Source organism: Ranitomeya variabilis, chromosome 5 (genome assembly GCF_051348905.1).
Source record: "Ranitomeya variabilis isolate aRanVar5 chromosome 5, aRanVar5.hap1, whole genome shotgun sequence".
NCBI lineage: Eukaryota > Metazoa > Chordata > Amphibia > Anura > Dendrobatidae > Ranitomeya > Ranitomeya variabilis.
The window spans coordinates 679,011,810-679,029,365 of NC_135236.1; the positions used below are offsets into that span (position 1 = coordinate 679,011,810).

A 17,556-nucleotide genomic window follows, 5' to 3' on the forward strand; every position below is an offset into this window, starting at 1 on the left:
CCCTGACGCACGCTCCGACACCACAGACCCCTGGCGCACGCTCCGACACCACAGTCCCAACACCACAGCCCTCCCGACGCGCGCTCCGACACCACAGCCCTCCCGACGCGTGCCCTGACACCACAGTCCCTGACGCACGCTCCGACACCACAGGCCCCCCCCCCCCCCCGACGCGCACTCCGACACACAGTCCCCTGGCGCACGCTCCGACACCACTCTACAGGCAAGAGATTGAACCTTGCAGAGTTTTTCAGTTTTGCCTTTATTCACAGTGATACAGTTATGTGCAGCGAGGGCTCAGGGCTTCACCAGGATCTGGTTGCTCTTCAGCCTCCCCCGTGATTTCAGGAATGTCATCAGTCCCTGCCTCCTCCTCCAGGTGAGGCGCAGGCCGTATTCATGCTCCGGGGTGTCCTCCACCAGGATCTGCCCTGGCCCGGCTGCCGGCGGTGTGTCAGGAGCTCCCGCCCGTCTCCTTATCAGCGGCGTCTCTGCTGCGCAGGGGGAAAGCAGCGGGTTCTGATTAGGGCTCATCTCTGGGGTCCGTATGTCCGGAGGGCTGGGGATTCTACTGCAGTTGTGTCCCTCCGGGCCGGGCAGAGAGGTGGGCACCGCCGTGGGCACATTGTGCTCCGTCCTCCTCCTTGTGGAGCCGACTGGCGGAGTCTCTAGAATCTCAGCGGTAGAGAACGGTAGCGGAGGGAATCTGCAGACACTCGGCTTCCTCCCCGCAGCTCGGAGCCGGCTCTGGTTCACGTCCCCGGCGCGGCTGTGTGCGGCGGAGCTGCTGCTGTTGGAGACATGGCGGAGGCGGCGCTGGCGAGGAGGAAAGGGCAGCTGTAATCCCTGATCGAACTGCGGGGAAACCTGCGAAACAGAAGAGACCGTCAGACGCCCCGTAATGGGGTCAGCTCTAATGTATGGGATTTCCCTGCAGGGGAAACACAGTATTACACGATGCCCACTGAGGCACAACACGACCCCCCCATCCCCCGTTACCCAGGACGTGGAGGAGTTGTGATCCAGGGGTCTGGTGGGGACATATTTGGGGTTCTCGGCTTTGCTGGGCGCCGCCCCGTACTCGTGGACCGCACCGTCCTGCGGGGTCTCCAGGAAGAGCAGGCGAGGCTTCCGCGGGTTACAGGCGCTGCGTTTCTTGGGCGGCATCAGCGCGGAGAGGCCACGGGGGTGAGAACCACATGGTGGAGGGGCGCGGAGGAGCAGCCGGAGTCACCCGGGGGTCTGGAAGAACAGATCGAGACGTGATCAGCGGAGGCCACCAGAGCGGACGGGTCACAACACGCCATCGCTGGACCAGCAACTCCACAGGAGCCGACGAATAATCCCTCTGCCACCATCCCCAGGTCCAGAACAGTCTCTGCAGCCAATCTATATGGCACCTGCTACTATTATCAGTGACTGGCTGCAGCGCTGACAACATAGAGGTGCAAAAGATTCATGAGACATAAAAAAAGCACAAGGATTATTTTACTAGGTTCACCCCATTAAAGGGATAGTGCAACTCTAGACATCCCCTTTAAGAGCATTGAGAGAGGGATTTGTTCTGGTTGTCCACGACCCCTTTAAATAAGTCAGACGGAAAGGTACGGGTTAACTGACAGCAAGAAAGATAAATAAACCGCCAGAATTACCGCTTGTTAATCTGCTCCCAAAAAGTAAATCGTAACGTGAAGAAGTAAACCACATCTCACAGGAGAAGGATCCGCCGCTGCCTCCCGCTGCCGGCACAGACCGGACTGACCGGCTCCGCCGCCCTCATCACCTGAATCTCCCGGTCTCCTCCCGGCGTCCTCTCCGCTCCTCCAGATCCGCGCCCTCTCATTGGCCGCACACTACGACACTCGCTGCTGATTGGCCAAGCGCCCTGATTGGCTTGTTCCGCGGCGGCTTCCTGTAGGCTGAAAGGAGATGACGCAAAACGCAGCCGGAAAACCATTGGATGAGATCGGTCATGTGACGCGCGGTGCCGCAAAGCGCGCAAATTCAAACTACTGCAGGAGACGATAGAAGGAAGCGTCGGAAACAGCGGGGAAAGAGAGCGACAGCAGCGACAGCGTACCGGTACGGGGTGGTGAGGGGGGGGCTGTGTGCCGGAACATGATGTCCCAGCGTGCCCTGCTCTACAGTGCCCGGGGCATGCTGGGAGCTGTGGTGCCCGCAGTGTGGTAACAGAGGACTAGATCCACTACAACTCCCATCATGTCACATCCTGCGGCAATAAAATGTCAGAACCGCCGCTCTGGGGACTCGTGCGCCACCTTGTGGCCGCGTACAGGCGTCTGCTGGCGACAAATCCTACCCCTCATATCCCCCACAGTGACCGCTGCTGACAGTCACCGGCCTGTGACCGCTGCTGCCAGACGAGTACAATGTTATACTATGTAACGGTGCAGATCTGCGGATACCTTCTCTGCTGTGCGAGAAAATAATCACCGCGCCGTGCAGAGCCTCAGTGTAAGATCCACCATCACTGATACATCACACGGGGCCTCGGTGTAAGATCCATCATCACTGATACATCACACGGGGCCTCGGTGTAAGATCCATCATCACTGATACATCACACGGGGCCTCGGTGTAAGATCCCATCATCACTGATACATCACACGGGGCCTCGGTGTAAGATCCATCATCACTGATACATCACACGGGGCCTCGGTGTAAGATCCATCATCACTGATACATCACACGGGGCCTCGGTGTAAGATCCCATCATCACTGATACATCACACGGGGCCTCGGTGTAAGATCCATCATCACTGATACATCACACGGGGCCTCGGTGTAAGATCCATCATCACTGATACATCACACGGGGCCTCGGTGTAAGATCCATCATCACTGATACATCACACGGGGCCTCGGTGTAAGATCCCATCATCACTGATACATCACACGGAGCCTCGGTGTAAGATCCATCATCACTGATACATCACACGGGGCCTCGGTGTAAGATCCATCATCACTGATACATCACACGGGGCCTCGGTGTAAGATCCATCATCACTGATACATCACATGGGGCCTCGGTGTAAGATCCATCATCACTGATACATCACACGGAGCCTCGGTGTAAGATCCATCATCACTGATACATCACACGGGGCCTCGGTGTAAGATCCATCATCACTGATACATCACACGGGGCCTCGGTGTAAGATCCATCATCACTGATACATCACACGGGGCCTCGGTGTAAGATCCATCATCACTGATACATCACACGGGGCCTCGGTGTAAGATCCACCATCACTGATACATCACACGGGGCCTCGGTGTAAGATCCCATCATCACTGATACATCACACGGGGCCTCGGTGTAAGATCCATCATCACTGATACATCACACGGGGCCTCGGTGTAAGATCCATCATCACTGATGCATCACACGGGGCCTCGGTGTAAGATCCATCATCACTGATACATCACACGGAGCCTCGGTGTAAGATCCCATCATCACTGATACATCACACGGGGCCTTGGGGTAAGATCCATCATCACTGATACATCACACGGGGCCTCGGTGTAAGATCCATCATCACTGATACATCACACGGGGCCTCGGTGTAAGATCCCACCATCACTGATACATCACACGGGGCCTCGGTGTAAGATCCCATCATCACTGATACATCACACGGGGCCTCGGTGTAAGATCCATCATCACTGATACATCACACGGGGCCTCGGTGTAAGATCCATCATCACTGATACATCACACGGGGCCTCGGTGTAAGATCCATCATCACTGATACATCACACGGAGCCTCGGTGTAAGATCCCATCATCACTGATACATCACACGGGGCCTCGGTGTAAGATCCATCATCACTGATACATCACACGGAGCCTCGGTGTAAGATCCATCATCACTGACACATCACACGGGGCCTCGGTGTAAGATCCATCATCACTGATACATCACACGGAGCCTCGGTGTAAGATCCATCATCACTGATACATCACACGGGGCCTCGGTGTAAGATCCATCATCACTGATACATCACACGGGGCCTCGGTGTAAGATCCCATCATCACTGATACATCACACGGGGCCTCGGTGTAAGACCCATCATCACTGATACATCACACGGGGCCTCGGTGTAAGATCCACCATCACTGATACATCACACGGGGTCTCGGTGTAAGATCCATCATCACTGATACATCACACGGGGCCTCGGTGTAAGATCCATCATCACTGATACATCACACGGAGCCTCGGTGTAAGATCCATCATCACTGATACATCACACGGGGCCTCGGTGTAAGATCCATCATCACTGATACATCACACGGGGCCTCGGTGTAAGATCCATCATCACTGATACATCACACGGAGCCTCGGTGTAAGATCCCATCATCACTGATACATCACACGGGGCCTCGGTGTAAGATCCATCATCACTGATACATCACACGGAGCCTCGGTGTAAGATCCATCATCACTGATACATCACACGGAGCCTCGGTGTAAGATCCATCATCACTGATACATCACACGGAGCCTCGGTGTAAGATCCATCATCACTGATACATCACACGGGGCCTCGGTGTAAGATCCCATCATCACTGATACATCACACGGAGCCTCGGTGTAAGATCCATCATCACTGATACATCACACGGGGCCTCGGTGTAAGATCCCATCATCACTGATACATCACACGGGGCCTCGGTGTAAGATCCATCATCACTGATACATCACACGGGGCCTCGGTGTAAGATCCATCATCACTGATACATCACACGGAGCCTCGGTGTAAGATCCATCATCACTGATACATCACACGGGGCCTCGGTGTAAGATCCATCATCACTGATACATCACACGGAGCCTCGGTGTAAGATCCATCATCACTGATACATCACACGGGGCCTCGGTGTAAGATCCATCATCACTGATACATCACACGGAGCCTCGGTGTAAGATCCCATCATCACTGATACATCACACGGGGCCTCGGTGTAAGATCCCATCATCACTGACACATCACACGGAGCCTCGGTGTAAGATCCATCATCACTGATACATCACACGGAGCCTCGGTGTAAGATCCATCATCACTGATACATCACACGGAGCCTCGGTGTAAGATCCATCATCACTGATACATCACACGGAGCCTCGGTGTAAGATCCACCATCACTGATACATCACACGGAGCCTCGGTGTAAGATCCATCATCACTGATACATCACACGGGGTCTCGGTGTAAGATCCACCATCACTGATACATCACACGGAGCCTCGGTGTAAGATCCCATCATCACTGATACATCACACGGAGCCTCGGTGTAAGATCCATCATCACTGATACATCACACGGAGCCTCGGTGTAAGATCCATCATCACTGATACATCACACGGAGCCTCGGTGTAAGATCCCATCATCACTGATACATCACACGGAGCCTCGGTGTAAGATCCATCATCACTGATACATCACACGGAGCCTCGGTGTAAGATCCCATCATCACTGATACATCACACGGAGCCTCGGTGTAAGATCCATCATCACTGATACATCACACGTGGCCTCGGTGTAAGATCCACCATCACTGATACATCACACGGAGCCTCGGTGTAAGATCCATCATCACTGATACATCACACGGAGCCTCGGTGTAAGATCCCATCATCACTGATACATCACACGGAGCCTCGGTGTAAGATCCATCATCACTGATACATCACACGGAGCCTCGGTGTAAGATCCCATCATCACTGATACATCACACGGAGCCTCGGTGTAAGATCCATCATCACTGATACATCACACGGAGCCTCGGTGTAAGATCCACCATCACTGATACATCACACGGAGCCTCGGTGTAAGATCCATCATCACTGATACATCACACGGGGCCTCGGTGTAAGATCCATCATCACTGATACATCACACGGAGCCTCGGTGTAAGATCCCATCATCACTGATACATCACACGGAGCCTCGGTGTAAGACCCATCATCACTGATACATCACACGGGGCCTCGGTGTAAGATCCATCATCACTGATACATCACACGGGGCCTCGGTGTAAGATCCATCATCACTGATACATCACACGGAGCCTCGGTGTAAGATCCATCATCACTGATACATCACACGGAGCCTCGGTGTAAGATCCATCATCACTGATACATCACACGGAGCCTCGGTGTAAGATCCATCATCACTGATACATCACACGGGGCCTCGGTGTAAGATCCATCATCACTGATACATCACACGGGGCCTCGGTGTAAGATCCATCATCACTGATACATCACACGGGGCCTCGGTGTAAGATCCATCATCACTGATACATCACACGGGGCCTCGGTGTAAGATCCATCATCACTGATACATCACACGGAGCCTCGGTGTAAGATCCATCATCACTGATACATCACACGGGGCCTCGGTGTAAGATCCATCATCACTGATACATCACACGGAGCCTCGGTGTAAGATCCATCATCACTGATACATCACACGGGGCCTCGGTGTAAGATCCCATCATCACTGATACATCACATGGAGCCTTGGTGTAAGATCCATCATCACTGATACATCACACGGGGCCTCGGTGTAAGATCCATCATCACTGATACATCACACGGGGCCTTGGTGTAAGATCCATCATCACTGATACATCACACGGAGCCTCGGTGTAAGATCCCATCATCACTGATACATCACACGGGGCCTCGGTGTAAGATCCCATCATCACTGATACATCACACGGAGCCTCGGTGTAAGATCCGATCACTGATACATCACACGGGGCCTCTGTGTAAGATCCATCATCATCACTGATACATCACACGGGGCCTCGGTGTAAGATCCGATCACTGATACATCACACGGGGCCTCTGTGTAAGATCCATCATCATCACTGATACATCACACGGAGCCTCGGTGTAAGATCCATCATCACTGATACATCACACGGAGCCTCGGTGTAAGATCCATCATCACTGATACATCACACGGGGCCTTGGTGTAAGATCCATCATCACTGATACATCACACGGAGCCTCGGTGTAAGATCCCATCATCACTGATACATCACACGGGGCCTCGGTGTAAGATCCATCATCACTGATGCATCACACGGAGCCTCGGTGTAAGATCCGATCACTGATACATCACACGGGGCCTCTGTGTAAGATCCATCATCATCACTGATACATCACACGGGGCCTCGGTGTAAGATCCCATCATCACTGATACATCACACGGGGCCTCGGTGTAAGATCCCATCATCACTGATACATCACACGGGGCCTCGGTGTAAGATCCATCATCACTGATACATCACACGGGGCCTCGGTGTAAGATCCATCATCACTGATACATCTCACGGGGCCTCGGTGTAAGATCCATCATCACTGATACATCACACGGGGCCTCGGTGTAAGATCCATCATCACTGATACATCACACGGGGCCTCGGTGTAAGATCCATCATCACTGATACATCACACGGGGCCTCGGTGTAAGATCCATCATCACTGATACATCACACAGGGCCTCGGTGTAAGATCCATCATCACTGATACATCACACGGAGCCTCGGTGTAAGATCCATCATCACTGATACATCACACGGGGCCTCGGTGTAAGATCCATCATCACTGATGCATCACACGGGGCCTCGGTGTAAGATCCATCATCACTGATACATCACACGGGGCCTCGGTGTAAGATCCATCATCACTGATACATCACACGGGGCCTCGGTGTAAGATCCATCATCACTGATGCATCACACGGGGCCTCGGTGTAAGATCCATCATCACTGATACATCACACGGGGCCTCGGTGTAAGATCCATCATCACTGATACATCACACGGAGCCTCGGTGTAAGATCCCATCATCACTGATACATCACACGGGGCCTCGGTGTAAGATCCCATCATCACTGACACATCACACGGAGCCTCGGTGTAAGATCCATCATCACTGATACATCACACGGAGCCTCGGTGTAAGATCCATCATCACTGATACATCACACGGGGCCTCGGTGTAAGATCCATCATCACTGATACATCACACGGAGCCTCGGTGTAAGATCCATCATCACTGATACATCACACGGGGCCTCGGTGTAAGATCCATCATCACTGATACATCACACGGGGCCTCGGTGTAAGATCCATCATCACTGATACATCACACGGGGCCTCTGTGTAAGATCCATCATCACTGATACATCACACGGGGCCTCGGTGTAAGATCCATCATCACTGATACATCACACGGGGCCTCGGTGTAAGATCCCATCATCACTGATACATCACACGGGGTCTCGGTGTAAGATCCATCATCACTGATACATCACACGGGGCCTCGGTGTAAGATCCATCATCACTGATACATCACACGGGGCCTCGGTGTAAGATCCATCATCACTGATACATCACACGGGGCCTCTGTGTAAGATCCATCATCACTGATACATCACACGGGGCCTCGGTGTAAGATCCCATCATCACTGATACATCACACGGGGCCTCTGTGTAAGATCCATCATCACTGATACATCACACGGAGCCTCGGTGTAAGATCCATCATCACTGATACATCACACGGGGCCTCGGTGTAAGATCCATCATCACTGATACATCACACGGGGCCTCGGTGTAAGATCCATCATCACTGATACATCACACGGGGCCTCGGTGTAAGATCCAGCATCACTGATACATCACACGGGGCCTCGGTGTAAGATCCCATCATCACTGATACATCACACGGGGCCTCTGTGTAAGATCCATCATCACTGATACATCACACGGGGCCTCTGTGTAAGATCCATCATCACTGATACATCACACGGAGCCTCGGTGTAAGATCCATCATCACTGATACATCACACGGGGCCTCGGTGTAAGATCCATCATCACTGATACATCACACGGGGCCTCGGTGTAAGATCCATCATCACTGATACATCACACGGGGCCTCGGTGTAAGATCCATCATCACTGATACATCACACGGGGCCTCGGTGTAAGATCCAGCATCACTGATACATCACAATCATGGAGCAGGATTGTACACAAAGGACAAGTGAGAAAACCTCGTCCACTGTCCTGAATCTGTACATCACAGTGAGCGAAGCCAGAGACTGAGGCCAGTGGTCACATGACTCTTATACTGGACTGTAGCCCAGATGACGCCTTTCTTCTCGTTGGCTCCCCCCTCTTCTCGGTGGCTCCCCCCTCTTCTCGGTGGCTCCCCCCTCTTCTCGGTGGCTCCCCCCTCTTCTCGGTGGCTCCCCCCTCTTCTCGGTGGCTCCCCCTCTTCTCGGTGGCTCCCCCCTCATCTCGGTGACTCCCCCCTCTCTTCTCGGTGACTCCCCCCTCTCTTCTCGGTGACTCCCCCCTCTCTTCTCGTTGCCCCCCCCCCCCTCTTCTCGGTGGCTCCCCCCCTCTTCTCGTTGTTTTTCCCCTCTTATTCCAGCATCTTGTCCTCTTCTCTCTGTCTTCCCGGCATCTCCATCTTTCCTGTCCTCACACCTCTCGCCTTCTCCTCTTGCAGGGTCTGTTTCCTGATGGCTGCCACGTCTGCAGCGACATGATGAGGTCGAGCCCCCGAAGGCCGCTAATACTGAGAAGACGGAGACTCAACCTTCCGAGTCAGGATGGTGTCGGAGGCGCAGGGAGTCCTGCACAGGGGCATACCACCGTGAGCAGCGTGATAGGGGGTCAGAAGCCGGATTGTGGGGGCAATAGAGGCCTGGATGAGCCCAAACCAGTGAGTCCAGAAGTTGATCCGCTCCCTGCCGGCAGAGGATCTGCCTCGTCCTTTGCTCCCAGATCTCCTGCTGAATCCTCCAGTCTCTCCGGGGTGAAGATCATGGGTCACCCGACCATCCCTGACACCCAGCTGGTGATCATCCCCCCGGACTCCGATGTGGAGAGCATCATCCAGGCGCTGACGGTGCGGGGGAAGGAGAGCGGTGGCCCCAACAAGTTCATCCTCCTCACCGGGAACAGCTCCCTCCACTCTCAGGTCGAGAGACTCGGACTCCAGAGCAAAGCGGAGGAAATCGAGACCATACAGCTGGAGGCCACCGGTGCTTCTTCTCTCCATCACACCCCAAAGGAGGAGACGGAGGGTAAATACTACTCGCTGAGGCTTTGTTACAGTGTATGGGTCTAGGGGGAGATTATAACAATGATCCCGTCTGATGTCTGTTCCCATAGACGTCGCTTCGTCTTGTGTCTCGTCGGCGCCTCCTGTGGAGGGACAGGAACTGGATGACAGTCTGACCAACATACACTGGCTGGGGAAGATGAGCTCAGACGGGCTGGGACCGCGTGACCCCAAACCTGACGCCGCGGAGGAGGAGGAGGACTGCAGCCCTGAGAGGGACCCCATAAAGGTGAAATTCCGGTCGGAGGGGAGTTGTTCTCATTTTAGGTAGAAGACTGACACTCTTGCGCCCCCAGGTGGAGGAAGAACCTCTGGTTCCTGCATCCCCGCAGTCGTGGCGGGTCATCCCGTACGAGCGTCCGCCATACTCCTACATGGCCCTCATCCAGTTTGCCATTAACAGCACGGCCACCAAGAGGATGACGCTGAAGGACATCTACACGTGGATCGAGGACCACTTCCCTTACTTCAAACACGTGGCCAAACCCGGCTGGAAGGTAACGACGTCAGGGGGTAATAAAGGGTTAATAATACAGGTGGTCGCTCGTCCTCTGCTGATCATCTCTGGGTATTTCTTCATAGAACTCCATCAGACACAACCTCTCCCTCCACGACATGTTTGTGCGCGAGACCCCCAGCAACAACAACAAGATCTCCTACTGGACCATCCATCCCCAAGCCAATCGCTGCCTGACCCTCGATCAGGTGTTCAAGGTGCGAGTACGACCATAATGATCTACATACACAACCTATCCTGTGTTATACCCCAGAGCTGCACTCACTATTCTGCTGGTGCAGTCACTGTGTACATACATTACTAATCCTGAGTTACCTCCTGTATTATACTCCAGAGCTGCACTCACTATTCTGCTGGTGCAGTCACTGTGTACATACATTACTAATCCTGAGTTACCTCCTGTATTATACTCCAGAGCTGCACTCACTATTCTGCTGGTGCAGTCACTGTGTACATACATTACATTACTGATCCTGAGTTACCTCCTGTATTATACTCCAGAGCTGCACTCACTATTCTGCTGGTGCAGTCACTGTGTACATACATTACATTACTGATCCTGAGTTACATCCTGTATTATACCCCAGAGCTGCACTCACTATTCTGCTGGTGCAGTCACTGTGTACATACATTACATTACTGATCCTGAGTTACCTCCTGTATTATACCTGTCATGATTCCCACCGTGACCGTCACCCCTAGGTCACGGATTGGGGTGACTTTAGGCCAACAGACGGCTATCACATGTGCAGGGGGGCTTATCTTAGTTATCCCTCCAGTGCTAGCAATGTGATGAAAACACACAAGGTTATTGACCTATCGATCTACAGCAGGGGCTTATTTTAGTTATCCCACTGCCCTACAATATACCACGAACTGCAGGGATTTATGTATATCCCGCTTTACAGTTCTGCTTGAAAACTTGCAGCTCTCTGGCGCCCCCCTTACCCTCAGGTCAGATTAGGTACTGCACCTAAGGTAATTAGTCGCCAGAAAGGCTGCCTGTTAGGTACTGGCTATTGGGCACTCTGCAGCGAGGCGATATAACTACTCCCACTTAGGCAGGAACAATAATAATCAACGCCGCCGTCGCTACAACGACTCCCAAAGGCACAGAACCAGGTATGCTGCCACCAGCTTTGATTAAACGGGTCCGAAGCTAACCCAAAACAGTAGCGTAATTCCCTTCAGAAGACTTGGGGTACGTTTTAGAGCAGGAAGAACGAAACTAGTAATTTTAACTATTTTACTCCGAAAGATTAGGCAGTGTCTATCAAAATATTACAAGGATGTTACAATAAGAGACAATTGGAAATATGTACAAAGGTAATTCTAAAATAAGAGGGATTAAATGAGAAGTTAACCGTTACATGTGTTCAGATCATTTCAGGCAAAACCAGGCTAGTGGGCGGATCAACAAATATCCCAGTTCATCAGGGCTGGCAGTAAGAGCTCCTCATGAAAGACTAACTGCTGGGTGCCTTGCAGAAATCCTATAGTTCAGCCTGGTGACATCACTAAAAGGGTTGGTTTCCCCAGACCCTCCCCTCTCCTCAGACTTACCAAATTTAACACATTTTTATAATGCTTGTATCTCCGCTCCAGAACATGTCAGAATTACAGCACACCCCTCATTCTTATTTTACAATTGGCTTTCTATTGGTACCAAATAATTCGGGCTAGTTGGGACACACAGTTCCGGAGAAATCCGTACTTTGTACCTGTTGGGGTTAGAGGCTCATGCTTACAGTGGCTGACAGATCCGCTGATGGAGATTCGCAACATGGACTTATTATTTTCCTAGCCTAAATCGGCGACCCAATATCTTATATTAGAACAAAGACCCTCATGGATTTTGGGAGGTCTAGACCAGTTTTAGCTGGTACAATTGTCTATTGCAGCTACAGCGGTCGTACAAATTCTTTTGGTGGGGGGAATGAGTAAGTTGCTCAGAACCTGGAATTTGCAGCTAGAAGCACTAAAACCTCTTCTACACACACATTCGAGCACGCATAAACACAAGGAGAAGGGGGGTTTTAGCCCACAGCATGGGTGCTAACAGGCAAAGCTACAAAATCATTACATTTCATACATTATCGTGACAATACCCCAGAGCTGCACTCACTATTCTGCTGGTGCAGTCACTGTGTAAATACATTACATTACTGATCCTGAGTTACATCCTGTATTATACTCCAGAGCTGCACTCACTATTCTGCTGTTTTCTCTCCTTTACAGGCCTCGGGCTCCTCATCCTCCGCTTGCAGTGAACCGGTAAGATCTCTTCTTTTTTCTCGTCTCGTTCACTATAAATATACTTATTCTGCATCTTTCTATGATGTTTTACGTGTCAATTCCTCGCCCTTCTCAGGGGGTGGTAGTCCTGGGATCCCCCTGTTGGTATCAGACTTGCTCTTGTTCCTCTTTCAGCGGCCGGTGACCCCGGAGCAGAGCGGTGTCGTGCAGAGTGTTGCGGGCAGCACCCGGGGTGAGCTCACGTTTCCTCTCTACGTTCGGTGCTGACTATAACTTCAGCCTGAGCTCAGACTTGGCTTCTCCTCCCGCAGCTCTGGAGCGAAAGATGAAGCCGCTGCTGCCGAGGATCGACTCCTACCTGATCCCCGTGCAGTTCCCGATCACGCAGCCACTGATCTTCTCTCCGCTGGAGACCTTTACTCCGGACCCGGGGGCCACAGATGGGCCCCGCAGCAGCAAACGGGTCAAGATTGCACCGAAGGTCAGTACTTTGTGTGCCTTGCTGTGACCGGCTCCTCGTGGGCGGTCCTTGGTAAAGTAGCTCCACCCATTTTATATTTAAGCTTTAATCCGGCATGGACAGGTGATACATGGAGGGGCTGAGCTGCTTGTGTCCCGTTTATTTCTCTTCCAGATCCTGTTGGAGATGTCTGATCCTTCCCCACTGGTCCTGACAGCTCCTCCTCAGGCCGAGCCGGACCCTGCTGAGCTGTGGCCCACCCTCACTGCTCAGAGCCAACGGGTGAGTGGGTCGCGAAGGAAACAGCAGCTGGTGACCCCCCGATGTTCGGAGCCGGAGCTGGTTCTCCCCGACAGCAGCGCGTCCGACTCAGGTCTGGATACAGAGTTCTCCTTCCTGCAGGACACACACCCCCCGGATGGGCCGTCCCAGCTGACCCTCGACGGGCCGTCCCAGCTGACCCTCGAAGGTTCCTCCCAGCTGACCCTCGAAGGGCCGTCCCAGCTGACCCACGACGAGCCGTCCCAGCTGACCCACGACGGGCCTTCCCTGCTCGCCCACGACGGGCCTTCCCTGCTCGCCCACGACGGGCCGTCCCTGCTCGCCCACGACGGGCCGTCCCTGCTCGCCCACGACGGGCCGTCCCTGCTCGCCCACGACGGGCCGTCCCTGCTCGCCCACGACGGGCCGTCCCTGCTCGCCCACGACGGGCCGTCCCTGCTCGCCCACGACGGGCCGTCCCTGCTCGCCCACGACGGGCCTTCCCTGCTCGCCCACGACGGGCCTTCCCTGCTCGCCCACGACGGGCCTTCCCTGCTCGCCCACGACGGGCCTTCCCTGCTCGCCCACGACGGGCCGTCCCATCTGACACACGATGAAGGCTACTCCTTCAAGACCCCCGTCAAGGACAAGTTCATGAAGCCCCCTTCTTCATCCACGCCAAGCAGACTTCCCTGCCTCCAGCCGTGGGAGTCCCCCTCTCCCCTCACCAGAGACCCTCTGCCGGATTTCAGCCCTGTCCGAATACCACGGGGCGCAGCTCTCACCCCTTTCAAGGACAGCTACGGGACCCTCAGCTTTTGGGAGACCCCTTTTAAAGATCTGCCGTATTTCGGATCCCCCCCAGATACGATGGCCGCATTGTCGCCTTTTTCCCCTCAGGTGGAAACATTGGAGACTCCGACCGGAGCTCGGAAACAAAGACGCTGCTCCAAGGAGCTGCAGGTAGGGGGCTCCACTAACCGCTCGCTGCTGGAGGGGCTGGTGCTGGACACGAAGGATGAGAGCCTCAGTAAGATCCTCCTGGACATCAGCTTTGGGGGGCTGGAGGAGGATGACCCCGGCGGCACGGACAGCTCCTACTGGGGGCAGCTGTTCAATGAGCTCCGATAGGACCGGAGACCCCCGACGGAATAATGTTCTCCCCCTCTTTAATGATGTTTTATCTCGGGGTCCTGGGGCGCCACTCGTCTCCCCTATTTATATATGACGTGTGGCTTTCTGTATTCAGTCGCGAGTCACTTTATTACCCTGCACCTGATTTAAAGGGGTCGTCCAGGGATAAGCGGCGCCTGCGAAATCGTGTCCTTACCCACAGGCCGTGACGCAGGCTCCATATCTGCCAATCATTCCTGTGGGTGGAATGTTGTGGGTGCCGCTTATCTCCCTTAAAGGGGCGCCCCCCATCCTTCCCCGCATTTCTATGTCATACCAAATCCGTACAGTAGTTAGTTCTGCAGCTTCATGATGGATTTTCTTTTCCCGATTTTCAAGATCTCTGCTTGCTGTCAGTGAGTCGGAAGGTTTCTATTCCCTGGTGGCGAGCAGAGGTAACACTGGATACTAGAAAGTTCTAAAACTTCTTATACTTCGATGAGGAAACTTTTATTTACAAAGGAATGTACAAGACTTTATGACTGTTTTCTTAAAGGGACGGTAACCTGTAGTGATCATGGGAGAGGGACAATACGGCATCGCATGTCTTTCAATGGTATGATTGACCAACCGTCTTTAAAGGGGTGATAACTGGGAGCAATAGTTAATTTAACATAACACCGTCCCTTTAAATCCCGGCATCCTCTGGTGTTGAGCGCAGAATGTGCGGTAATTTCTGGTTTATGGCAAAGGTGTCGGTCATAGAGGTGATATGTATGTTGTGTTAGCGCCCTCATCAGGTGAGGTGGCATATGTGCTAATCCATGGTGTGTGTAGATAGTGGCTACCCTGATTTATGGATCTCCGGCATGCTGAGGCTTGTAGTTCCACAGGTCCGAGACCCTCCTGATCTCCCCTAAAATTTCTGGATTATGTCACATTTGTTGTGTTGCAGTTTTCATATCGTCCACTAGATGTCAGAATACTAACAACACCACGGCAGGAAACATCTCGATTTACAGTCTGCTGCAAACTGATACCGACCCTGCTCTAATGCTGCCTGAGCCTAGATAAGCAGGCGTGTGCGCTGACCAATGAGAGCGCGGCAGTGATGTCACCACCCCGCCTCCTCCGCGAGCGTCAATGATCCGGGTTATGGTTCTTATCTCTATCACAGTATGTACAATTAAAGACTTTACTCCCCAAAAGTCGTCGTGTCCGTCCTTCATTACCAACTGAAGAGATGAAGGTATTTACAAAAAAACAATAAATAAATATTTTTTTTGTTTGTTTTTTTCTTTAGTTAATACATATTTCCAGGTATAACTAGAATAGATTTCTGATCATGTTAAAAAAAAGCCTTAGGTACGAGTACGGGCAGCATATACATGGTATACAATATCTTTGGTTTTAACACGTTTCTTCTCCCCATCTGGTAAGTCGTATGTTTTTTAGAATTGATGCGATGTTGTTAATTAACTTTACAAGTCTTTTGGGTCCCTAGTGACCAAGACACCTGAGTATCCGACATTGGCCAATTAAAAGGGGTCGTCTTTTTGATAATGTCGATCTCTTCGGATGAAGCAGGAATGTTGAGGGCCGGTGACTTGTCTAAGTTGATCTTAAAATTTGATGCTTCACCAAACTCTTTATAAAGCTCGATGAGTTTAGGGAAGTTCCTGGTAAGGATAGCGAGAAGTAGGAGGCGAAAAGCTGCAGTGTTTCCCACCTTCAGTCCCTTTGTATGTGGGTTCTGTTTACATTTTTTTTTGTATCAAGGTCTCCATTCTGAGAATAAAAATGGAGGGGAACAGGGGGCATCCCCACCTCGTTCCATTTTGGATATTGGGAGTAAATCTGTTTTTGAAGGATTTTGCTAATTGTTGCCAGTATCTTTCCCCAGAGCTTTACATTTAATAGAGATATTGGCGGTAACTGCTCCAAGGTTCTGGGTCCTCACCTTCCCATTAGGGATAGTTTTTTCCTGTGAAGTAACTTGAGACATTAGAGCTTCGCCGTCACTCATTTGGAGCTCAGGGAGATTTCATGAATTTAGGAAACCCCCTTATTTTGTCAGCCGCTTCTAAAGGGTTTAACACGGAGTCTGAAGTTATTATATAATATAGTCTAAATACTTCCGCATTATCTTCGGTTTTATCAGCTGTTGTATTTTTATCTACTATACTTTTCCTAATAAAGGATTTTTCTGAGTTTTATTTACTTTTTTTTAATTAAATTATTATTTTTAGGTAAGTTTGCTTCCTTTTATTACCATGCTTGTACAATTTTTGTCTACTGATAGATTTTGACTGTGAATGGTTTTTAGTGCATCTATGAGATTATTTCGCAACGTACACCGGTCATCTTGGATATTTTTGGCTTGGGATTCTTTTCATGAACGGACTCGAGGGCATTTATTTGATGTAGAATAGATTCCATTTCTTTGTTTTCCCCTTTTTTATATATGATCTGATAGGGCTGAGTTCTCCTCTTAGTACTGACTTGTTGGCCCTCCAGACTACAGACATAGAGGGGCCCGACTGAATTTTGCCTGAAGTATAGGTTCAAATTTTTTTTTTCCATTGTCTAAAAGTTTCCTTAAGTCTCCACGTTGCGCTTGGACGAGGCAATAGTGATTTTTTTGACGATAGAAGTGTGGTCCGAAATCGTTACGGGGTCTATAGTTTGAATTAATGGTAGCAATTTATTTTGGATTAGCAAATAATCAAACCTATGATAAAAGTATAATCTTTCCCCTTGGGGTTATTTATT

The 17,556-nt window shown here is 51.7% G+C and overlaps 2 protein-coding genes across 4 annotated transcripts; one reads left to right on the top strand and one right to left on the bottom strand.

The window, feature by feature from the left end:
• Positions 1–229: 229 nt before the first annotated feature.
• Positions 230–1,910, bottom strand: RHNO1 (RAD9-HUS1-RAD1 interacting nuclear orphan 1). Of its 3 annotated transcripts, none has more exons than XM_077266968.1 (3): positions 1,784–1,910; positions 1,000–1,242; positions 230–867 (listed from the first exon to the last, which is right to left on the bottom strand). In XM_077266968.1, the coding sequence occupies exons 2-3, from the start codon at positions 1,165–1,167 to the stop codon at positions 298–300; spliced, it is 738 nt and encodes a 245-aa protein (XP_077123083.1). In that variant the 5' UTR covers positions 1,168–1,242; positions 1,784–1,910; the 3' UTR covers positions 230–297. The 3 variants fall into 3 exon arrangements, with proteins under 3 accessions (XP_077123083.1, XP_077123084.1, XP_077123082.1); XM_077266969.1 differs by having other exon boundaries at positions 1,713–1,851; XM_077266967.1 differs by having other exon boundaries at positions 1,653–1,792.
• A 21-nt stretch (positions 1,911–1,931) lies between these two features.
• Positions 1,932–16,010, top strand: FOXM1 (forkhead box M1). Its single transcript, XM_077266966.1, has 9 exons — positions 1,932–2,082; positions 9,560–10,139; positions 10,228–10,406; positions 10,474–10,674; positions 10,760–10,891; positions 12,933–12,968; positions 13,125–13,182; positions 13,262–13,431; positions 13,585–16,010. The coding sequence occupies exons 2-9, from the start codon at positions 9,596–9,598 to the stop codon at positions 14,800–14,802; spliced, it is 2,538 nt and encodes an 845-aa protein (XP_077123081.1). The 5' UTR covers positions 1,932–2,082; positions 9,560–9,595; the 3' UTR covers positions 14,803–16,010.
• The last annotated feature ends 1,546 nt before the right edge of the window (positions 16,011–17,556 follow it).

Bases quoted from the DNA above. Each gene is read 5' to 3' on its own strand.
- RHNO1 (XM_077266968.1), bottom strand. From the start codon at position 1,167: ATGCCGCCCAAGAAACGCAGCGCCTGTAACCCGCGGAAGCCTCGCCTG. The intron at 868-999 runs GTAACGGGGGAT...TCTGTTTCGCAG, and splicing joins ACAACTCCTCCACGTCCTGG to GTTTCCCCGCAGTTCGATCA.
- FOXM1 (XM_077266966.1), top strand. From the start codon at position 9,596: ATGATGAGGTCGAGCCCCCGAAGGCCGCTAATACTGAGAAGACGGAGA. The intron at 10,892-12,932 runs GTGCGAGTACGA...TCTCCTTTACAG, and splicing joins CCCTCGATCAGGTGTTCAAG to GCCTCGGGCTCCTCATCCTC. The intron at 13,432-13,584 runs GTCAGTACTTTG...TTTCTCTTCCAG, and splicing joins GGGTCAAGATTGCACCGAAG to ATCCTGTTGGAGATGTCTGA.